Source organism: Nycticebus coucang, chromosome 5 (assembly GCF_027406575.1).
Source record: "Nycticebus coucang isolate mNycCou1 chromosome 5, mNycCou1.pri, whole genome shotgun sequence".
NCBI lineage: Eukaryota > Metazoa > Chordata > Mammalia > Primates > Lorisidae > Nycticebus > Nycticebus coucang.
The window spans coordinates 139,635,786-139,661,212 of record NC_069784.1 but is presented as its reverse complement, the minus strand read 5'-3'; the positions used below and the strand labels follow the sequence as shown (position 1 = coordinate 139,661,212).

General features: G+C 49.2%; 1 protein-coding gene across 5 annotated transcripts in view; it reads left to right on the top strand.

Moving 5' to 3' along the window:
- RPS6KA2 (ribosomal protein S6 kinase A2) overlaps positions 1-25,427 on the top strand; it is a 344,820-nt gene that overhangs the window by 246,154 nt on the left and 73,239 nt on the right. For all 5 annotated transcript variants that reach the window (XM_053592911.1, XM_053592909.1, XM_053592910.1 and 2 more), the window contains one exon: positions 18,314-18,430. In XM_053592911.1, coding sequence (XP_053448886.1) covers positions 18,314-18,430 — 117 coding nt within the window. The remainder of the gene's footprint in view (positions 1-18,313; positions 18,431-25,427) is intronic.

The following is a 25,427-nucleotide window of genomic DNA, read 5'->3' as shown; positions in this document are numbered from 1 at the left end:
GGGAGTAATGTTTCAGTGTTCGGATGCCTGCAGTGGGTCTTTAGGTTCTGAGCAGTGGGTGTCTGTGACTAATGAGGGAAGTGCTGTTGTGATGCCGCGGTGTCTAAGACAGTCTGAAAGGGCACAGTGCTGTGTACACTGCTTCAGTTTGTCCCTCACGTGACATACCCCTCCATGCACATGACGATTTGGAAATCTGTAATTCACAGCTCATCTTGGCAAAAATTAAGGCATGCATAGATTTCAACAGTTAGCTCAGTCCCATGTGAGTTAGAATTTTGTGCCAACCTCTCCTGGCCCCGACAGTTCTGCAGGGCTGGGGAACGGGCAGTGTGACATCCAGAGGGCTGGGGCCATCTGAAAACTCTGACCCAAATTGTTTTATAATCTTTTAAAATGTAAAATAACTAGGTTGTCTTTAAGAACAAAAAAAAAAAAAGAGCAAAAGAAGAGTGGTTATTTAGTGAGCTCCTTAGAATGAGGTTTTTGTCCAGAAGTTTTGGAAACTGATGAGAGAGAAACTGCACATCATCCCTGAAATCGTCTGAGCTTCATTCTCAAGTTCCTGGTTGTTTCTTGCCTGAATTTGCAAGAATCCTCGGGATAGGAAAACTGGTGCCCACAGAGGGGCAGCCTTGTGTCCCAGGTCTCCCAAAACTCTGCTGAGCAAACTGGCCATCCTTCTTCCTGAGGATGATGAAGATGGTCTATTTCCGGCAGGAGACGGGCCTGGTGGCTGGGAGTACATTAGTACCTGCCTTGACGAGGGCAGCTCCCTTCCGTTACCCCACGCACCTCATGTATATATCGAGGAACCCACTCACGCTGAAGCTTCTTCAAGGATGAAGGGATTACTAACCCAGCACATGTGGACCTCTCAGACACACTCTCCCTCATTGGGTTCCATTGCTATTTATGACAATTCAAGAAAAGTCAAATCCATCATTGCTGGAAAACTAGATTATTTTTAGTAAGTTATCAAATTAGGTATTATGGATGTAGTACCTAATTTCACTTTTAAATAATTTTTTTGGTTTGTCAGTTTCCAGTAACCACCCATCCCCAGACACCCCCATCCCCTGGTAAAAACAACCTATGAACTTTGTCCGGTTACCTGCGTGCCGGAAAGTCTGTGTTGCCACCCATGTTGTACATATTTATATTTGCCATCTGTACCCTGATAGAAATTCTGTGTTAATGCCCAAGAAGAATCTTATGTGTTGAGTATAAAACATTTTAATAGTTTTAAAAATATTGCGTCTTTCTTTTTCCCCAATCGGCAGGCTTGTTCCTTGACCTGGACGATATCCGAATCTTCTCCATCAGCTTCCATCTTGTTCCCCCTTGTAGCAAGTTTTTTGATCTTACTTGCTTTTCAAAATCCACATTTTGCCTTAAATTTTGGATTATATTTCAATGCAGCTGAAATGGGTGGACAGTGGGAGCCCCAGAGAGGTGGCCTGGGAGGCAGCTTTATTCTTTGAAACCTCCTTACACAGCAGCCTGGGCCCTCTTGATTGGTTTTATATTTCCTTATAGGACATTTAAAAAACAGAGGAAAGAAAATTAATCATTTATACTCTATAAGACTGCTGCTTTGAATATCTTGATGTTTTCTCTACAAATTTTTTTAATTTGTACCTGTGTCTGTCTATGTATGTCTGTGTACCTGTGTCTATGTATCTGTGGTCTGTGTACCTGTGTCTATATCTATGTGTGTCTGTGTACCTGTGTCTATGTATCTGTGTCTGTGTACCAGTGTCTATGTATCTGTGTCTGTGTACCTGTGTCTATGTCCGTGTGTGTCTGTGTACCTGTGTCTACGTATCTGTGGTCTGTGTACCTGTGTCTATGTATCTGTGTCTGTGGACCTGTGTCTATGTATCTGTGCTCTGTGGACCTGTGTCTATGTATCTGTGTCTGCTGTGTCTGTGTACCTGTGTCTATGTATCTGTCTGTGTACCTGTGTCTATGTCCGTGTGTGTCTGTGTACCTGTGTCTACGTATCTGTGGTCTGTGGACCTGTGTCTATGTATCTGTGTCTGTGGACCTGTGTCTACGGATCTGTGGTCTGTGTACCTGTGTCTATGTATCTGTGTCTGTGTACCTGTGTCTATGTATCTGTGTCTGTGTACCTGTGTCTATGTCCATGTGTGTCTGTGTACCTGTGTCTATGTATCTGTGGTCTGTGTACCTGTGTCTATATCTATGTGTGTCTGTGTACCTGTGTCTATGTATCTGTGTCTGTGTACCAGTGTCTATGTATCTGTCTGTGTACCTGTGTCTATGTCCGTGTGTGTCTGTGTACCTGTGTCTACATATCTGTGGTCTGTGTACCTGTGTCTATGTATCTGTGTCTGTGGACCTGTGTCTATGTATCTGTGCTCTGTGGACCTGTGTCTATGTATCTGTGTCTGCTGTGTCTGTGTACCTGTGTCTATGTCCGTGTGTGTCTGTGTACCTGTGTCTACGTATCTGTGGTCTGTGGACCTGTGTCTATGTATCTGTGTCTGTGGACCTGTGTCTACGGATCTGTGGTCTGTGTACCTGTGTCTATGTATCTGTGTCTGTGTACCTGTGTCTATGTATCTGTGTCTGTGTACCTGTGTCTATGTATCTGTGGTCTGTGTACCTGTGTCTATGTATCTGTAGTCTGTGTACCTGTGTCTATGTATCTGTCTGTGTACCTGTGTCTATGTCCGTGTGTGTCTGTGTACCTGTGTCTATGTATCTGTGGTCTGTGTACCTGTGTCTATGTATCTGTGTCTGTGTACCTGTGCCTACGTATCTGTGGTCTGTGTACCTGTGTCTATGTCCGTGTGTGTCTGTGTACCTGTGTCTATGTATCTGTGGTCTGTGTACCTGTGTCTATGTATCTGTGTCTGTGGACCTGTGTCTATGTATCTGTGCTCTGTGGACCTGTGTCTATGTATCTGTGTCTGCTGTGTCTGTGTACCTGTGTCTATGTATCTGTCTGTGTACCTGTGTCTATGTCCGTGTGTGTCTGTGTACCTGTGTCTATGTATCTGTGGTCTGTGTACCTGTGTCTATGTATCTGTGTCTGTGTACCTGTGTCTATGTATCTGTGGTCTGTGTACCTGTGTCTGTGTATCTGTAGTCTGTGTACCTGTGTCTATGTATCTGTGTCTGTGTACCTGTGTCTATGTCCGTGTGTGTCTGTGTACCTGTGTCTATGTATCTGTGGTCTGTGTACCTGTGTCTATGTATCTGTGTCTGTGTACCTGTGTCTATGTATCTGTGGTCTGTGTACCTGTGTCTGTGTATCTGTAGTCTGTGTACCTGTGTCTATGTATCTGTATCTGTGTACCTGTGTCTATGTCTGTGTGTGTCTGTGTACCTGTGTCTATGTATCTGTGTCTGTGTACCTGTGTCTATGTATCTGTGGTCTGTGTACCTGTGTCTGTGTATCTGTAGTCTGTGTACCTGTGTCTGTGTATCTGTGTCTGTGTACCTGTGTCTATATCTGTATGTGTCTGTGTACCTGTGTCTATGTATCTGTGGTCTGTGTACCTGTGTCTGTGTATCTGTGGTCTGTGTACCTGTGTCTATGTGTATGTGTGTCTGTGTACCTGTGTCTATGTATCTGTGGTCTGTGTACCTCTGTCTATGTGTCTGTGTCTGTGTACCTGTGTCTATGTGTATGAGTGTCTATGTATCTGTGTCTATGTGTCTGTGTCTGTGTCCCTGTGTCTGTGTATCTGTGGTCTGTGTACCTCTGTCTATGTGTCTGTGTACCTGTGTCTATGTGTATCAGTGTCTGTGTACCTGTGTCTGCATCCATGTGTCTCTGTGCACCTGTGTCTCTGTCTGTGTCCATACAAGGGTGACATGAGGCTCTTTGTGGAGTGGAACAGTTCCATGTCTTGCTCATGACAACATTGCCACAAATTACACACGTGATAAATTTGCAGAGCACTGCACACACACATCACACACCTGTATGTGCAAAACTAGAAAACATAAATAAATCTTGTTTTTGTGCTAAATGTTAAATTCCTAGTTTTAACACTGTCCTGTGGTAGATGGTCCTATTCAGGGAGGTAAATAGGGTTAGAGTATATAGGGCCTCTCTGTACTTTTTTTGTGGCTTTCTGTGACTCTATAATTAGTTAAAAATACAAAAAAAAATGGAAGTGATTTTGAAATCTATTTGGCAACATTGAAAGAGCTTTATTATAGAATATAAAGAAGGCAGGAAAATAAATTTTACATGTGATATTACCATTATAGACACACACACATAGACACAGGTACACAGAGCACAGATACATAGACACAGGTACACAGACCACAGATACATAGACACAGGTACACAGACCACAGATAAATAGACACAGGTACACAGATACAGATACATAGACACAGGTACACAGACACAGAAACATAGACACAGGTACACAGACACAGGTACACAGATACACACAGACATAGACACAGGTACACAGACAGATACATAGACACAGGTACACAGACACAGATACATAGACACAGGTACACAGACACAGAAACATAGACACAGGTACACAGACACAGGTATACAGATACACACAGACATAGACACAGGTACACAGACAGATACATAGACACAGGTACACAGACACATATACATAGACACAGGTACACAGAGCACAGATACATAGACACAGGTACACAGACACAGATACATAGACACAGGTACACAGAGCACAGATACATAGACACAGGTACACAGAGCACAGATACATAGACACAGGTACACAGAGCACAGATACATAGACACAGGTACACAGAGCACAGATACACAGACACAGGTACACAGAGCACAGATACACAGACACAGGTACACAGACTACAGATACACAGACACAGGTACACAGACCACAGATACATAGACACAGGTACACAGAGCACAGATACATAGACACAGGTACACAGAGCACAGATACATAGACACAGGTACACAGAGCACAGATACATAGACACAGGTACACAGAGCACAGATACATAGACACAGGTACACAGACACAGATACATAGACACAGGTACACAGAGCACAGATACACAGACACAGGTACACAGAGCACAGATACACAGACACAGGTACACAGAGCACAGATACACAGACACAGGCACACAGAGCACAGATACACAGACACAGGTACACAGATACAGATACATAGACACAGGTACACAGAGCACAGATACACAGACACAGGTACACAGAGCACAGATACACAGACACAGGTACACAGAGCACAGATACACAGACACAGGTACACAGACTACAGATACACAGACACAGGTACACAGAGCACAGATACACAGACACAGGTACACAGAGCAGAGATACACAGACACAGGTACACAGAGCACAGATACACAGACACAGGCACACAGAGCACAGATACACAGACACTGGTACACAGATACAGATACATAGACACAGGTACACAGAGCACAGATACACAGACACAGGTACACAGAGCACAGATACACAGACACAGGTACACAGACTACAGATACACAGACACAGGTACACAGACCACAGATACACAGACACAGGCACACAGAGCACAGATACATAGACACAGGCACACAGAGCACAGATACATAGACACAGGCACACAGAGCACAGATACATAGACACAGGTACACAGACACACACGGACATAGACACAGGTACACAGACACAGATACATAGACACAGGTACACAGACACACACAGATATAGACACAGGTACACAGACAGATACATAGACACAGGTACACAGACACAGATACATAGACACAGGTACACAGACACACACAGACATAGACACAGGTACACAGACACAGATATATAGACACAGGTACACAGACCACAGATACATAGACACAGGTACACAGACCACAGATACATAAACACAGGTACACAGACACACACAGACATAGACACAGGTACACAGACACAGATATATAGACACAGGTACACAGACCCCAGATACATAGACACAGGTACACAGACACACACGGACATAGACACAGGTACACAGACACAGATACATAGACACAGGTACACAGACACAGATACATAGACACAGGTACACAGAGCACAGATACATAGACACAGGTACACAGAGCACAGATACATAGACACAGGTACACAGAGCAAAGATACATAGACACAGGTACACAGAGCACCGATACACAGACACAGGTACACAGAGCACCGATACACAGACACAGGTACACAGACTACAGATACACAGACACAGGTACACAGACCACAGATACATAGACACAGGTACACAGAGCACAGATACATAGACACAGGTACACAGAGCACAGATACATAGACACAGGTACACAGAGCACAGATACATAGACACAGGCACACAGAGCACAGATACATAGACACAGGTACACAGAGCACAGATACATAGACACAGGTACACAGAGCACAGATACACAGACACAGGTACACAGAGCACAGATACACAGACACAGGTACACAGAGCACAGATACACAGACACAGGCACACAGAGCACAGATACACAGACACTGGTACACAGATACAGATACATAGACACAGGTACACAGAGCACAGATACACAGACACAGGTACACAGAGCACAGATACACAGACACAGGTACACAGAGCAGAGATACACAGACACAGATACACAGAGCACAGATACACAGACACAGGTACACAGAGCAGAGATACACAGACACAGGTACACAGAGCACAGATACACAGACACAGGCACACAGAGCACAGATACACAGACACTGGTACACAGATACAGATACATAGACACAGGTACACAGAGCACAGATACATAGACACAGGTACACAGAGCACAGATACACAGACACAGGTACACAGACTACAGATACACAGACACAGGTACACAGACCACAGATACACAGACACAGGTACACAGAGCACAGATACATAGACACAGGCACACAGAGCACAGATACATAGACACAGGCACACAGAGCACAGATACATAGACACAGGTACACAGACACACACGGACATAGACACAGGTACACAGACACAGATACATAGACACAGGTACACAGACACACACAGATATAGACACAGGTACACAGACAGATACATAGACACAGGTACACAGACACAGATACATAGACACAGGTACACAGACACACACAGACATAGACACAGGTACACAGACACAGATATATAGACACAGGTACACAGACCACAGATACATAGACACAGGTACACAGACCACAGATACATAAACACAGGTACACAGACACACACAGACATAGACACAGGTACACAGACACAGATATATAGACACAGGTACACAGACCCCAGATACATAGACACAGGTACACAGACACACACGGACATAGACACAGGTACACAGACACAGATACATAGACACAGGTACACAGACACAGATACATAGACACAGGTACACAGAGCACAGATACATAGACACAGGTACACAGAGCACAGATACATAGACACAGGTACACAGAGCACAGATACATAGACACAGGTACACAGAGCACAGATACACAGACACAGGTACACAGAGCACCGATACACAGACACAGGTACACAGACTACAGATACACAGACACAGGTACACAGACCACAGATACATAGACACAGGTACACAGAGCACAGATACATAGACACAGGTACACAGAGCACAGATACATAGACACAGGTACACAGAGCACAGATACATAGACACAGGCACACAGAGCACAGATACATAGACACAGGTACACAGAGCACAGATACATAGACACAGGTACACAGAGCACAGATACACAGACACAGGTACACAGAGCACAGATACACAGACACAGGTACACAGAGCACAGATACACAGACACAGGCACACAGAGCACAGATACACAGACACTGGTACACAGATACAGATACATAGACACAGGTACACAGAGCACAGATACACAGACACAGGTACACAGAGCACAGATACACAGACACAGGTACACAGACTACAGATACACAGACACAGGTACACAGAGCACAGATACACAGACACAGGTACACAGAGCAGAGATACACAGACACAGGCACACAGAGCACAGATACACAGACACAGGCACACAGAGCACAGATACACAGACACTGGTACACAGATACAGATACATAGACACAGGTACACAGAGCACAGATACACAGACACAGGTACACAGAGCACAGATACACAGACACAGGTACACAGACTACAGATACACAGACACAGGTACACAGACCACAGATACACAGACACAGGTACACAGAGCACAGATACATAGACACAGGCACACAGAGCACAGATACATAGACACAGGCACACAGAGCACAGATACATAGACACAGGTACACAGACACAGATACATAGACACAGGTACACAGACACACACAGATATAGACACAGGTACACAGACAGATACATAGACACAGGTACACAGACACAGATACATAGACACAGGTACACAGACACACACAGACATAGACACAGGTACACAGACACAGATATATAGACACAGGTACACAGACCACAGATACATAGACACAGGTACACAGACCACAGATACATAAACACAGGTACACAGACACACACAGACATAGACACAGGTACACAGACACAGATATATAGACACAGGTACACAGACCCCAGATACATAGACACAGGTACACAGACACACACGGATATAGACACAGGTACACAGACACAGATATATAGACACAGGTACACAGACCACAGATACATAGACACAGGTACACAGACACACACAGACATAGACACAGGTACACAGACACACACGGACATAGACACAGGTACACAGACACAGATATATAGACACAGGTACACAGACCACAGATACATAGACACAGGTATACAGACCACAGATACGTAGACACAGGTACACAGACACACACGGACATAGACACAGGTACACAGACAGATACATAGACACAGGTACACAGATACATAGACACAGGTACACAGACACATACCATCTCTCACCTCTGGCCACCACTCAACTGGTCTCCTTATATGGAATTGGAACCATGCACACTGTGATCTTTCCAGATTGGTCTTTGGTGTAATTTCACTTGGTGTAATTCTCTGGAAAGCCATGTAGTTTGCACTTATCTGTAGTTTATTCCTTTTTACTGCTGCTGAGTGCTCTACGCAGGAGCACCAGAGCCCTGTAAGTTCCCCGCTGAGGGACATCTGGGCAGTTCTCGTTTGTGCACTACACATAAAGCTCTGATGGGCGCCGTGCGCAGGCTTCTGCGTGAAGTGCTGGGATTGCAGCCGCTGGGGCGTGTGGCGGAGAGTGCATTTCATTTTATAAGAAACTGTCCAGGCCGTTTTGCAGAGAGACTGCACCAGCTCACGTTCACACCTGCAGCACGGGAGGCTCCTGCACCCTCACCATGTCACTACATGTTTTGCTTTCAGCGGCACTGACAGGTGTGCAGTGACACTGTGCTGTGGTCCCCGTCTCTCAGTGACTGACTTGACTGTGTGTCCATGCGCTGGTCTGTCTTTCTGTGGTGAAATATCTCTTTGTCCATTTTCTAATTGGATCGTGTGTTTTATTTCACTGTTAACTTTTGAGAATTGTTTGTATGTTATAGATACAGGATCTTTGTTGGTTGTGTGGTTTACAGATACTGTCTTCTACTCTGTAACTTGCCTTTTCACCTCTTTAATAGGGTCTTTGCAAAAGTTTTAAATTTTGATGAAGTTCAATGTATCGGTTTTTCCTTTATACATCATGTCTTTGGTGTTGTGCCTAAGAAGTTTTTCCTGGTCCTAGGTCCTGAAGATTTTCTCCTACATTTTCTTCTGAAAGTTCCATGGTTTTATGTTTTACATGTAAGTCTGTGATCTGTTTTCAACTATGCTTCTAAGGGTGTGGAAGTTTGGTCAAATGCCTTTCCTTGTTTTCTCCTATGGATGTCCAGCTCTCCAGCGTAGTTTGTTGAAAAAGCTCTCTTCCTCCACGGAATTGCTTTTTCACCCTGATGTGATCAGCTGTGCACATTTGAACGCACCTGCTTCTGGGCTCTGCGCTGTTCCTTCCACCTGCCTTTCTGACCTTTCACCAGCACTCCCCGTGTCAGTTACTGTAGCCACGCCCAAACCCTGACATCGGCAGAGTGATCCTTCCCATTCATTATTTTTCAAAATCATTTAACTATTATAAGTCTTTTTCCAAACAAATTTTAGAATAAGCTTGTCTGACTTACAGAAATCCCTACCCAGATTTTGATGGGAACTGTCTTATGCCTACCCCTTGGTTTGTGGACAGTTAACAGCTTCACATGTTGAGTCTTCCCGTTTCCTAACACTGTGTGTCTCTCCACTGATTTAGAACTTTGATTTCTTCTAGTGGTGTTCTACAGTTTAACACGCAGGCATGTTCGGTAAGTTTATGCCTGAGTATTTCATCATTCTGGAGCCGTGAAACAGCACAGTCGGTTTTTTTTTTTTTTTTTTTTTTGTAGAGACAGGGTGTCACTGTACCGCCCTCGGGTAGACGGCTCACAGCAACCTCTAACTCTTGGGCTGACGCGATAGCACAGTCGGTTTTAAAGCTTGTGTACCCTTCCTCGGGTGGACACATTATAGTTTTCTGAATTCTTCCCCCATTGCTGGACATTTCAGTTGCTTCCCATTTTTGCATATTTAAGTGCCTTCCACAAGTCTGAGGAGGGAGGTCCCCAGGTCAGAAGATGTGAATGCGCCTTGTGTCTTGGCAGACCCCACGGGCTTTGTACGCGGAGTGAAAGGACGCTTTGTGCTCGGTGCCCACCAGCCTGGCCCGGAAGCCGCCGCCTTTTATTCATGATGGCGTTGCTCAGTGGCTCTTTACTGTGTGGCTGACCCCTCTCTGTCATGATTAACATAAAGTTCTTTGTGAGGCACTTTCATTGCTGTCCCCAGGGCATCGCGGTGAGCTGCCCACTTGCCCACGTTAAGCTGCGCCGTGGTCGTCCTGCCCACTTGCACGGCTTCTTAGGAGCCTCTGAGAAGTTATTTCCAAATAATTCATCCCTATCGGTGGCCTAAGCAGTTTGCTTTACCTGCCTCGTCCAGATCAGAGCAGCATACCAGGGAGTGACCAGCTGCTAGTGCTAGGGAAGACCCCCCAAACTGCAGCCTACATGTCCTTGTGTGGGGAGGCCCCCCAGATGCCCCTCCATCTGCCCACCACATCTATAACCACAGCCTACAGAGGCCACTTTGCACAGCCTGCGATTTATAAAAATACCAGCGGATAGAAGGGTGAGGCAGAGGGAAGGGAAGATAATTTGGGGGGACGACAGGCAGTGGGCACAAGACAGAAGCCCTGAGGGGTGGGGCTCTCACTCACAGCAGAGGGAAAGCAAAGCCGGAGAAACTTGCTGAGTGACTGAAGGAGCAGGATGGGGGAGAAAGGCAGGGTTTGAGTTTAGGTGGAAGGTGAGGAGGAAGGCAGGGACAGTTGTGGGCTGTGCCTGTGGGCCCCTCCTTTCTCTGATGTCCTCCCCACCCTGTGCTGCCTTCAGCCCAGCCTCTAGAGCAACTCCACTGAGACCCCTTCCTGAGCCGGAGAGCACCCTCGGCCACCAGCCACTCCTTGCTCATGGCTGTGGGGGTGGGCACTGCAGGCACAGACGGGGAAAGGCCCGGGATGGGCGAGACGGGAGCTCAGCCAGGGCAAGTGGCAGATCAAGTGTTCGGTTCAGGATCTGAGCATTGGTGGGTTGGGGCGTGGCCTGCAGGGCCCAGCGGGGCTGCCCTCGCTCAGGCGACAGGTGCTACTACTGGAATTTCAGCACTTCTACCTGTGATCATGACATTTCATCTGGCATTTTCCATGTACTCATCCTCCAGTGGTAAAACTGTTCTTAACCTTGGCCTCCCACTTTACCTAGGTTCCAGCAAGTGTAGCCGTGTTGAGAATGGTGCTAACAGGCTCACCTAACTTCAGCCCTTTAGGAATGGAAAGGGAACTTTCTGTAGAAGAGGTTTCCCAAGGAACGGAAGATGAATGTAGTTGGTGCTATAATTTTGTGTCACATTTGCTCACTCCAGCAAATGCAGACATGTTCACTGAGAGACCGAGCAGAGAAGTCACAGGAGTCCCTTAGCCACAGTCTCTCCGAGGTGGCTGCTGCCTGGTCAGGATGGAAGGGAGCTGCCCAGAGCAGGGGTGGGTGTCAGACAAGCTCAACTCTGGGTACGGCTTGGCCCAGGGTTCCCTTGAATAAGTCGCCCAACCCATCTTAGCATGGAGGGCCTTCTGATTCAAACATCTGCTGTTTTTTAATGTGTAACAGGTGCAGAAACAGCCTGCCTGAGGGCTTCTGCGGTGCATCTTACAAGGGTACATGCGAAACTTAGTAAATGTAGAATGTAAATGTCTTAACACAATAACTAAGAAAATGCCAGGAAGGCTATGTTAACCAGTGTGATGAAAATGTGTCAAACAGTCTATAAAACCAGTGTATGGTGCCACATGATCACATTAATGTACACAGCTATGATTTAATAAAAAATAACTAAATAAATAAATAAAGAATACAGAAGTGTATCAGTGAGTTGGGAAGTTAGTGGGGAACACTCAGAGGCCAAACCCTGTGTTGGGACAAGAGCCCCGAAGACATTTGAAGCCAGCCTTCTCTCTGAGGGCCGTTGACAGACCTGGTGAGCTGGAGGTGGGGTGTGCACAACCTCACGGGGCAGGGCAACCGATGACACATCCCCGGCTCGGCCCTCTGGCTCCCTTGCCCCATCCCTCATAAAGGCCTCAGGGAGCTCGTCCGGTGTAAGAGCAGAGCAGAGCTAACCCCATCTCGGTGCCACTTCAGATCTCACACCATGTGCGCAAAGGACAGCTGCCTGGGTGAGCCTCTGGGAGAGGTCACAGCTGGAGACTGAGAGGTGAGGGGTGTCAGCGTTTCCGTGATAACGTAAAGCCCTGAGCCGGGACGAGGTCCCACGGGGTGATTCCATGGAGACGGGGACCAGGGGTGGACACGCAGAGATGAAGGAAAGACCAGGGAGGCAGGAGGGTGAGAAGCGGGGAGGGACTCGGCAGTGTGATGTTCTGGAGTCGGGTTTCCAGGCAGTGCTGTGGAGGACTGAGCTCTGACTGCTGGACTTAGCGGCCCGTGAGTTTTGCCCACTGAGCAGGGGCAGTCCTGCTGAGATGGCGATGGCAGGTTGTCAGTGAAGCCACCTCTGAGCCCAGACCCATTCAGAGGTTGCAGCCCAACAGTCCTGGCCCAGGGCCTGAACTCTGCATTTTAATAGGTTCTTTGGGGTGGTTCTGATGCAGGTGGGCAGCTAGGTAGTTACGAACCTCTGGAACACGGTATTGTTGGTTGGTGGAGACATCACATCCCTGGTGGAGGTTACAAACGAGTCCTTCATTAGGCCTGGGTGTGATCCCAGCCTCGCTCCTCTGAGCTTCAGGGAGACTCCACCAAAGCCGTCCCCATGGCTGGATCTCCTCACCTGTCATTGCTAAGCCTCCTGATCCACCGACGGTCTCAGAGGTAGGACAAAGTTAGCCGTGTAGACCACCTGTGCAGTAATTTATTCTATTGTTTTTCTGGGCATTTATATCCTACATGTGATTCAGTGATTTCTAGAATGACCTCTCCCCTGTTTTTGGAAATAAAGCTAACACTTGCCTAATTTTTATTTCCTGTAATACTATCAGTAATATTTCATAGCGTTTCATTTGCACTTTTCATAAATATCATGCTTTTAATGACATGAAAAGCAAATGATTCAGAACAGAGGAAATTACCTGGGAAGGTGACTTTGCTCAGAGAAAGGCCGGCAGAGCAGCCTCCTACCGCTGGAGCTGATGCCTGCAGGACTTGCTGCCTTGGCCAGACATTAAATGCAGTGCAACAGGAATTTTAAACTTCACCATCACAGGCTATTTTATCACATTTTAGCATCATTTAATCAATTTATATCTCTAGTTTTTCTCTCTCTCATTACAAAATTTTTGGCATCTTTGGTTTGTGGAGTGAGCACCTGATCATGGTACCAGCTTCTCCTCCCAAATCGCCCAAGTTATTTTTAAAAATACCATTCACAGAAGCTGTGCTAGAAACCAAGTGTCTGGTGCCAGGTATGTGGCAGATTTAGGCTCAGACTTTGTCTTCCTAAGGGAATCACATTAAAATCCAGAGTTTTAGGTAAAATAACCTACCTCATGAAAAAGAAAAGGCACTTACTTCAAAATAAAACATGAAGAATATTTTTACTATAGTCACATTTTAGGGCAATAATCACAAAATGATTCAGATCTGGAAATGGTTGCTTGGGACACGTACCCTTCCCGGCATCCACCTGTAGCTTTCCCGACCCTGCGGTCAGCACTGACTTCCCTCCAGCTCCAGACCAGTTTCCTTTTGTTGTGTTTTCATTTTTTCAGAAAGTGAAGAGCCAAGTGTCCTCAGGCAAGTTCAAGCTCAAATGTCACTATGAATGCAGAACTGTGGAATCTAAAAATGTGCCCCTCTAATTCCTGTTCCTGCCATTGACAGTTAAGATTCTTTGCTGTTAAAGACCTTATTGATTTTAAGGGAGAAATTAACTGTATTGCAATATTATCCAGGAAGGGAACTGGTGTTTCTTTTTTTTTTTTTTTTTTTGTAGAGACAGAGTCTCACTGTACCGCCCTCGGGTAGAGTGCCGTGGCGTCACACGGCTCACAGCAACCTCTAACTCCTGGGCTTCCGCGATTCTCTTGCCTCAGCCTCCCTAGTAGCTGGGACTACAGGCGCCTGCCACAACGCCCGGCTATTTTTTTTTGTTGTTGCAGTTTGACCGGGGCTGGGTTTGAACCCGCCACCCTCGGCATGTGGGGCCGGCGCCCTACTCGCTGAGCCACAGGCGCCGTCCGGGAACTGGTGTTTCTTATCTTGCTTGTAGGAGATGAAATTATGTATGTGCTTTGGGTATGTTTGCCCTATGTACTTTGACAGCAAAAATCTGTGTGAAACTCAATATATTATGAGAGATTTGTGTCTAAACCTTCGATTTGACATGTTAAGGCTCAAGAAAGTGAACAATGAAAGGCAGGTGGGGTCCCCTGGACCAGGGAAGAAGGTGGATGCCCATCTGGATGTTCTTAGAAGTACCCAGCTTAAAGGCCAATTAGTGGTGATGGGGCACTCTTGGGGTCCCCGTGGTGGTGGAGCCCCTGGCGGGCTCCCTGGAGGAAGGAGTGGGCATGCTGGCCAGGGCGCTGCTGGCTCCGCTGGGCAGGTGGATCTGATGTGGGTCCCAGGTCAGCAGCGTGGAGCAGCCTGGGCCCCTCCGGTGGTGTAAGCTCATTCACCTCAGCTGTGGCCTTGGGTCCTTCAGAAAGGGTCGCTCAAGGAAAAGAAGGGTCTAAAATCCTTCCAAAAGCACACAGAAGTGCTGAGAGAGGACCTTCGGGGAGGAGCAGTGCTGGAGACTGCGGGCCTGCTCTGTGGCTGCCTCCCGGCCACTTAGACTGTTCTGCCCGGCCCGCGCCTGTGCCCAGTGCAGGACTGGACTTTCTACTCATGTGGTCACATCTCCGGAGTGAGGCCACAGAAGGCTGTGATCAGTGAATTACTACCTTTCCATAGCACAGGGGTTGCACTGACTGACGTTATTTTAGGAGGGAAGTTGGGATTCTGGGGACTCTCACGTTTCATCATGCAGCTGCAGGTAGAGGGTGTTAATGGGTGGATTCGGGAACATGGTCTCTTAACAGAAGGTGTGCACTTTATTCTAACGTAAGTGAAAATACCCTCCTGTGTCTTTCTTCTCTTCTTCTTTTCAATGACAGGAGAAAAAAGGATGTCTGTTTCTATGGGGACTTGGAGAATTTTTAGAACTTCAACTCTTGGCTTTCTTTGTTTTCGGCGAGGGAAGTCTTCACCTGCCCCGTGGTTGAGTGCCTCTGTCCTTGTAAACAGCACAGTTGCGCGGACAGAGAGAGCCCCCAGGCCCCTGTGTGACTCTTGCTCCCTGTGAGTCAGCAGATTCTGCTACCAAAGCTGCGTAATCTCCTGCAATTCCAGAAAGCCTGAACCACAGCACTGGAATGTCTCGAAATGTGATTTCTGCCCCCAAATTTGATGTAAATACAATGCCCACTGCTTGGCTCTTCCTCCAACATTTTTACTTATTTATTTACAAAGTAATCACAAAGCAGCGAAATTATAATTTTCTGTCTTCTGAGCTCCTACAAACTCTGTGAACTGACAGAGGAGCCTCTGTTTTGTTATATTCATTGTCTGTCTTCACAGACGGCAGCAAATGATCCTTAACCGTATGTAGACCAGAGTGTTGCTTTGCCTGTCAGAAGGGAAAAGTCAGAGGCACCTGTGAAGGCCTCCAGCCCCCGACAGGGTCCACAGCCTGGGCCTCCTTCCTACTTTTAGGGTTGTCCATATTTGTTATGTGGAGGTAAACTAATAAAATTTGTTAGTGACTATTTTGAGCAAATGAAATTTTCAAACATGGTAATGTAAGTTATTGCTATGATGATTACGTTGGGAAGTATTTGCTGTGTGACTAAAATGGGAGGAGAAGATATGTGGCTTATGAGCCAAACCTTGATTGAAGCCCACCTCAGTCCCTTCTAGCTATGTGTCCTCAGTCTCTGGAGAAAATCTTCATGGGTTGTTTTGTTTGTTTGTTTTTTCAGACAGAGTCTCACTTTGTCACCCTCAGTAGAGTGCCATGGTGTCTCCATTCCTGGGTTCACGTGATCCTCTTGCCTCAGCCTCCAGAGTATCTGGGACTACAGGCATCTGGCACAATGCCCAGCTATTTTTTTTAGATAAGGGGCCTCACTCTAGCTCAGGCTGGTCTCAAACTCTTGAGTTCAGGCAATACACCTGCCTCGGCCTCCCAAAGTGCTGGGATTACAGGTGTGAGCCACCGCGCCTGGCCTTTCACGGTGGTTTTAAATAAACAGAAGAAGGGAGGGATGAAAAGCCTGTGGTCCCCAGAGCACGCTGCTCTTTCTGAGCTGACTGGCCCCTTGCCCAGGGCCAGCACTGTGGAAAGGTGTGAACCATCAGATGTATGAAGGTCGGAAGGGGATCTCAGAGGACAGAGACAAATTCAAGAAACGTCAGGCTTTAATGCCTAGTGTGGGGGGAAACACTGCTTTCTGAGCTCCACTCCCAGTTCCAAGCACCTGGGCAGACAGCCTGTCCCTTTGCAAGTGATATGTCTTTGGGGGCAGAAAGCTATGTGATGAAATTCATAGTATTCTGTTCATGTTTTAACTAAAGGACTCCTTTTCCTAAGGAAGAATGTAGCTTCTGGTCAGGCAAAAAATCTTATCTGAAGGCTTCTTCTGAAATATAGTCTGTAAGATGTAATGACATGTTCTTTGAATAGCTGTGGCAGAAACATCGGGGACGGTCGGGAACAATGAAAGAGAATAAACCACGGGCATCTCACAGACCCCCCGCAAGGGAACCTGCATCTCACAGACCCCGCACAAGGGAACCTGCATCTCACAGACCCCCCACAAGGGAACCTGCGTCTCACAGACTGCCCACAAGGGAACCTGCGTCTCAGAGACGCCCCACAAGGGAGCCTGCATCTCACAGACCCCCCACAAGGGAACCTGCACCTCACAGACCCCCCACAAAGAAACCTGCATCTCACAGACCCCCCACAAGGGAACCTGCACCTCACAGACCCCCCCACCACACCCGAGGGAACCTCCATCTCACAGACCCCCCACAAGGGAGCCTGCGTCTCACAGACCCCCCACAAGGGAACCTGCACCTCACAGACCCCCCACAAAGAAACCTGCATCTCACAGACCCCCCACAAGGGAACCTGCACCTCACAGACCCCCCACAAGGGAACCTGCATCTCACAGACCCCCACACATGGTGGGTGCACACCACCGAGGTTCACACTGCCACCTGGTGGACGCACACCCCTGAGGTCCACACTGCCGCATGGTGGGCGCACACCCCCGAGGTCCAAACTGCTACATGGTGGGCGCACACCACTGAGGTCCACACTGCCGCATGGTGGACGCACACCCCCGAGGTCCACACTGCCGCATGGTGGACACACACACACCTCCGAGGTCCACACTGCTGCATGGTGGGCACACACCACCAAGGTCCACACTGGCGCATGGTGGGTGCACACTCCCGAGGTCCACACTGCCAATAACATGGAGGGGTACACAGTCTCACACGCCTGTGACTTACACACTTCATTGTGACTGCGGTGACAGATCAGAGGGACCCTAGCTTTGTGTTTGTCACGTGTCACTGCTCTTTTGTAGGAAGAAGGCATCGTCAAGGAGATTGACATCAGCCACCATGTGAAGGAAGGATTTGAAAAGGCAGACCCTTCCCAGTTTGAACTGCTGAAAGTCTTAGGACAGGGATCATACGGGAAGGTGAGTTACACTCTGGTGGGATCCAACTGTGTTTCATTCCTAAACACAAAAGAATCCTGGGTGGGGCCTGACTGGATGGCAAAGCAAGGCCCCGAGGTGACCATGCCCAGTTACCACGGGGCTGCCCAGTGGGCACCAGCCGTACCCCTGAACCTGTCACACACACATCTGTCCCTCTTCTGGCTGCTCCTCACCTAGGGTTTTGGTTTCTCACCACAGTGAGTGGAGTTATGGAAAGTGAGCCAGGGTGACTCTGGAAGAGCATCCCCCATGGCTATTTTTCCAAAAGAACAAAAAACAGAAGAGAGAAAACCAGGGAAAGGCAGAGCAGCACCCTCTGGTGGGCCCCGCAGGGTCACTCTGGAGCCAAGAGGCTGTTACCCTTTGAAGCCTCAGTTTCCCCATCCACAAAATGCAGGTAATATTACCTACGTCATATAATTATTCTGTGGGTTAAATAAGGCAGGAATCGCACCCAGCAGCAGCCTGAGGCCATTTGTGCCCTGGGATTGCTTATTTCCTTTCTTTTTTCATCTTCAAATTGCAGCAATAAAAGGTGATTTCTTTCAGGAATTGAGAACTAGTTGGCTCCCATTTAACAAGCATCCTGTACAGTGAGATATTGATGAAAAGCTTTCCCTCTGCTGCTGTGCGACTCGTCCCAGCACAGTGCAAATTCCTCTGCCCTCATGTTAGCTGTCAGAAATACCCAGGACTCACCAGATGCTTCCGAGAACGCAGGGCCTGAAGTAAACCAGGTGGCCACAGTTAATAGCTCTTTCTGTGTGGTGCGTGGACATTCACCAAATCCTTGCATTCTTCACGTGACTTTGTTCTGAGATCAAATCTGGCTCCTATGAATGTAAATGCAGGATTACTAGGATGTAGCATCGTGGATAATCTCCCATAGAGCCCTGTACAAAACCCACATCTGTTGTGCTCAGAATGTAGGGTATCTTTTTCTTTTTCTTGTTTTCTTTCTCACACAGTAATGTGGTAAAGAACATGTGTTTATACTGGTATATGTATAAATATATTAGATTAAACCATCCGAAATTTCCAGTTCTTTAATGGGTTTGGGTCCATAAAAAATGGCTGTTCAATATGGTTTATATGGTGTTTACACAAGTAGGGAAATAAAGATGTCACAGCCTCTGAGGACATCACAGCCTCTCAGGGCATCAGGGCTTCTCAGGACGTCATAGGCTCTCAGGATGTCACAGCCTCTCAGGATGTCACAGACTCTCAGGACATGACAGCCTCTCAGGACATCAGGGCTTCTCAGGACGTCATAGGCTCTCAGGATGTCACAGCCTCTCAGGACATGACAGCCTCTCAGGGCATCAGGGCTTCTCAGGACGTCATAGGCTCTCAGGATGTCACAGCCTCTCAGGATGTCACAGACTCTCAGGACATGACAGCCTCTCAGGACATCAGGGCTTCTCAGGACGTCATAGGCTCTCAGGATGTCACAGCCTCTCAGGACATGACAGCCTCTCAGGGCATCAGGGCTTCTCAGGACGTCATAGGCTCTCAGGATGTCACAGCCTCTTAGTATGTCACAGCCTCTCAGGACATGACAGCCTCTCAGGGCACCAGGGCTTCTGAGGACGTCATAGGCTCTCAGGATGTCACAGCTTCTCAGGATGTCACAGCCTCTCAGGACATCAGGGCTTCTCAGGACGTCATAGGCTCCCAGGATGTCACAGCCTCTCAGGACACTAAGGCTTCTCAAGATGTCACAGCCTCTCAGGACGTCATTAACACACAGTGTTGGAGAGAATGAGGGCAGGTGGTTTTCTCTCTAAGCACCACGGTTTGAAGAGAGACAAGTGAGGGTGGCTCCTGTTCTGCCTTTCAGGGGCATTGCCCACATGCTGTTTCCTGAGAGCAAATTCACCTGCCCAAGCACAGAGCTGGCCCATCTGCACCCAGAGGGAGGAGCTTCACTCCCGTGAGGCCTAGGAAGGGTTTTGTGGGCTTAGCTGACTGCCCCGTCCCAACTAGTCTTGCTATAGGACAGATGCCTCTCCTAACCCCTCTCGAGGCTGACGCACCTGAGCCTCCTGGAAGCTGAGGCAGGAAGCCCTTGTTGAACTCCATGGGGGCACCTGGGACCAGAGTGTCTACCTCGTGGCTTAAACAGAAACTATTCTCAGAGTCATCCTTCTCACAGGACTGGGGCATGAAAGATTAAAGAAGCAAACGTTTCTAATTCCCTCATTTAAATTTCAAGTTTTGAATTTTAATTGTCCTTTTAAATAAACAGTTTTTGAAAAATGACGAGTAAAACAAAGTGTTTGGCAGAATCCTCTTGGAGTGTCCTTCCCTTCCCGACCTTCCCACCACTTCTCACTTTCTATTTACTTACATCATTATTGCTTGAGGAATGAGAGGTGGGGTGATGAGGAATGATAGCAGGACAGGTGGCAGGACGGGCAGTGGGTGTCACCCACATGGACAGCGCGATGGGCACCTGGTGGCTGTGAGAGTCGGCTGTGTGCCCCACCAGCCAGGTCAGGACCATGGCTGCCGGAGGTGAAGTTCAGGTCTGCCCAGTGGATTGATGTGAACGGGTCTTCTGGAAGGAAAAGGTGTTGTTCTTAAAAGCTTCACTCAGGAGATCCCTGGAAAGATTTGCAGCCAATACCAGGCACTGGGGAGCCACAAACACATGTTGTTTTTGTCCACACAGGGTTGTGTGTTGTAAGTTTTTTATGAAAGTAAAACTGACAACCAGAGGGGGAAGCCGTATGTTCTAATACCGCATTTTATTGTATTTCTCATCTCTAAATACAAATGCCAGAGCAGTGTTCCTCTGCTCCCTGTAAGGGGAGAGAGGGTGACACGGGCTGCTTGTGTCCCACAGAAAGCTCCTGTGCACAGGTGTCCGTTCTTGCCTCTGCTCCAGACAGTGAAGTCCAGTGTGATCTGGATTCCAGCCTCCCCAGGACAGGGCACAGTCAGCTGTCCTCAAGCTGCTCTGTTCTTATGCATTCAATGACTTGACTCCCTGGAGATGCGGAAATGAATGGAGTGCGCACTCTGCGGCCCAGACCTCTGCGCCAGTGCCTACTTCTGATCCAAGCTGCCCCCAAGCCCCGTGTCAGTGATTGCCATCCTGTCCAGCCGTGCCAGCCTTCAATAACACTCTCCTTGTCACTGCAATCTGGGCAGCCATGGTGGCATTGTTCCTGTGACAAGAGCCTTCCCCTCTAGAGGGGTGCATCTCTGGCTGGGGCATTTTACCCAGGGACACTTTAGGTACAACAGCCATGGATGTCTGCGTGCTAGAGTGCTCAGTTGTCTGACCCCATCGTGTAAAGCAAAGCCATCACGCCTACCCCCATACCTGCAGAGCCATCACATCTACCCCCGATACCTGCAGAGCCGTCACGCCTACCCCCAATACCTGCAGAGCCATCACATCTACTCATTCATGTACCTGCAGAGCAGGGCCATAGGCAGTGCTTGGGACAAGAGAGGGATACACAAAACAGCCTGATCCTCTGAGAGCAAGGCAATTTAAAAGCTGACCTGGGAAAGCAGTGGAAGGCAGTGGAGGGCGCTCGTGTGGAATGAGCTGCGCAGACCAAAGGCACCCTGGGGGTTCAGAGGCCATGACCCTCATCCCATCCAACACTTGCTCCTTGAGCACCCTTGTGTGGACAGATGCTAAGGGAAGCTGCAGGAACTTTTCAAAAATATATTCTGATTGGGCTGTAGGTTTAGGGTTCCCACATTCTCAGAAGGGGACAAACCAAAATCCAAAATTGTCCTTGCTTTTCTGTGACGTAGTTGGTTTTACAAGAATGAGTCTCTGAATGTCTTCCTTTCTGGGGAGATTGTCACCGTACAGTCCCCAGAAAGTATATGCCAAGCGGGTAGCTCAGGCCCTGGGGGAATATTGCAGACTGATGGTGACGTTCCAGTGCTGAGACGGAGCTAGAAACTCAGTGGGAGAATCAGGCAGTGATTCTGCTGATCACAGGGATCCTTGACGATCTGGGGCAATTCAGAATGACAGCACCTGTCTCCAGGTTGTGGCTATTGAGAGCATCTTTGCAAAGCAGCCAAGCTGCTGCAGCAGCACTTCTACAAATGAAGCAAGGGCCCAGGAGGGGAAGCCGGGCAGGGTCAGAGCTCAGTAACAGAGTGAGGGCCCAGGAGGAGAAGCCGGGCAGGGTCAGAGCTCAGTAACAGAGTGAGGGTCCAGGAGGAGAAGCCGGGCAGGGTCAGAGCTCAGTAACAGAGTGAGGGCTCAGGAGGAGAAGCCGGGGCAGGGTCAGAGCTCAGTAACAGAGTGAGGGCCCAGGAGGGGAAGCCGGGCAGGGTCAGAGCTCAGTAACAGAGTGAGGGTCCAGGAGGAGAAGCCAGGCAGGGTCAGAGCTCAGTAACAGAGTGAGGGCCCAGGAGGGGAAGCCGGGGCAGGGTCAGAGCTCAGTAACAGAGTGAGGGTCCAGGAGGAGAAGCTGGACAGGGTCAGAGCTCAGTAACAGAGTGAGGGCTCAGGAGGAGAAGCCGGGGCAGGGTCAGAGCTCAGTAACAGAGTGAGGGCCCAGGAGGGGAAGCCGGGGCAGGGTCAGAGCTCAGTAACAGAGTGAGGGTCCAGGAGGGGAAGCCGGGCAGGGTCAGAGCTCAGTAACAGAGTGAGGGCCCAGGAGGGGAAGCCGGGCAGGGTCAGAGCTCAGTAACAGAGTGAGGGCCCAGGAGGGGAAGCCGGGGCAGGGTCAGAGCTCAGTAACAGAGTGAGGGCCCAGGAGGGGAAGCCGGGCAGGGTCAGAGCTCAGTAACAGAGTGAGGGCCCAGGAGGGGAAGCCGGGGCAGGGTCAGAGCTCAGTAACAGAGTGAGGGCCCAGGAGGGGAAGCCGGGCAGGGTCAGAGCTCAGTAACAGAGTGAGGGCCCAGGAGGGGAAGCCGGGGCAGGGTCAGAGCTCAGTAACAGAGTGAGGGCCCAGGAGGGGAAGCCGGGCAGGGTCAGAGCTCAGTAACAGAGTGAGGGCCCAGGAGGGGAAGCCGGGGCAGGGTCAGAGCTCAGTAACAGAGTGAGGGCTCAGGAGGAGAAGCCGGGGCAGGGTCAGAGCTCAGTAACAGAGTGAGGGCTCAGGAGGGGAAGCCGGGCAGGGTCAGAGCTCAGTAACAGAGTGAGGGCCCAGGAGGGGAAGCCGGGCAGGGTCAGAGCTCAGTAACAGAGTGAGGGCCCAGGAGGGGAAGCCGGGGCAGGGTCAGAGCTCAGTAACAGAGTGAGGGCCCAGGAGGGGAAGCCGGGCAGGGTCAGAGCTCAGTAACAGAGTGAGGGCCCAGGAGGGGAAGCCGGGCAGGGTCAGAGCTCAGTAACAGAGTGAGGGCCCAGGAGGGGAAGCCGGGCAGGGTCAGAGCTCAGTAACAGAGTGAGGGCCCAGGAGGGGAAGCCGGGGCAGGGTCAGAGCTCAGTAACAGAGTGAGGGCCCAGGAGGGGAAGCCGGGGCAGGGTCAGAGCTCAGTAACAGAGTGAGGGCCCAGGAGGAGAAGCCAGGCAGGGTCAGAGCTCAGTAACAGAGTGAGGGCCCAGGAGGGGAAGCCGGGCAGGGTCAGAGCTCAGTAACAGAGTGAGGGCCCAGGAGGGGAAGCCGGGGCAGGGTCAGAGCTCAGTAACAGAGTGAGGGTCCTGGAGGGGAAGCCGGGCAGGGTCAGAGCTCAGTAACTGCCTGTGCTCAAGTTGTCGGGTGGTTTGGGAACTTATTCCACTACATGAAAACTGATTCCTGCTGACAGACGGACGACAGCAGAGGGGGCAGAGAGGTGCTTGGTGACACGGGGGTAGACATTCCTGTCACTGACAGGGCAGGTGCTCCCGCTCACCAGCCTCAGTTTTGCATCTCCATTGTTACCCGAGGGTCTCTGCCAGGCTGCAGTCACCAGGACCTGGCACGCTGAGGCTGGTGCACGTTGATAGAGTGGGATTTTTTTCTAGTCTTTTAAAAAGTAAAAGTAGAACTCTTTAAAAAATAAAAAAACATGTAAGTGTAAACATCAGCCATTGCCATCAATCATCTCATTTTTAGAGTCTGAAATACAATGAAGAAAAGTCTCCTGTGTAAATATCTGTGCAAAATGGGATGTCATTCAAAGTAAGTCTTGACTGGCGGCTGCCCCAGGTGGACGTGGTCTTCCGTTAGACCTAAGGGGCGTGGGGTCTCACTGCTCTCTGAAGTCATGCAAGCTTTCTTTCGCACATCACAAGTCAGGTGAGGGGTAGAGAAGGACAATTCTGGACACTCCGAGGCTGGGCTGTCCCAACACAAGTGCCCCGTACACGTGGCCCCCTTTTCCCTCAGTGCTCTCCCACATCCGGGCCTAATTGCCCTTATTTGCTTTCTGACAATTATACTTCATCTTGGGAGCTCCTACATCAGCTTTACAGTGATGGAGCAGGTAGCTGACCTGTGACCCAGCCAGAGTCCCTAACAGGTGTGAGCCAGAGTCCAAGGTAGCCATCCCCCACACAGTGCTCACAAGCCCATCGGCTTGCCCTGTGCAGGGGGTGGCAGCTGGAATGCTCTGTGCCAGCTCTCCAGGGCTGCAGGCCAATAGGGCATGCCCCGCCCTCACCAGCATCACTGCCCCACCAGCAGCAGGTCAGAAGGCAGCATTCCTGTGGCAGCAGCAGCTGGGACCCCGTGTCCCACCTTCTGTCCCTTCCAGGACTACTTTCCTCTCTCACATAGTGGGAAGTGGAGGCTCCTTAGCCTGGGTGGCCTCTCTGCTAACCCTGACCCTGACTCTAACACGTGCACCTGCCTGGTCCATCACCCAGATGCCTGGCTGTGCCTCCCTCCTGTCCCCACAGGGAAGAGTGAACAGGACAGGCTGTGCTTCCCAGCCAGCGGCCGAGTCTGCACAGCACCGCCACCCAAGTCAGTGTGGATACACTGGGCACCTCAGATGGGCTGGAGAAATGACAGGAATTACATCAGATGGAAACTAAAACTGTGTGTGACTTTCTCGTGATCCAAAG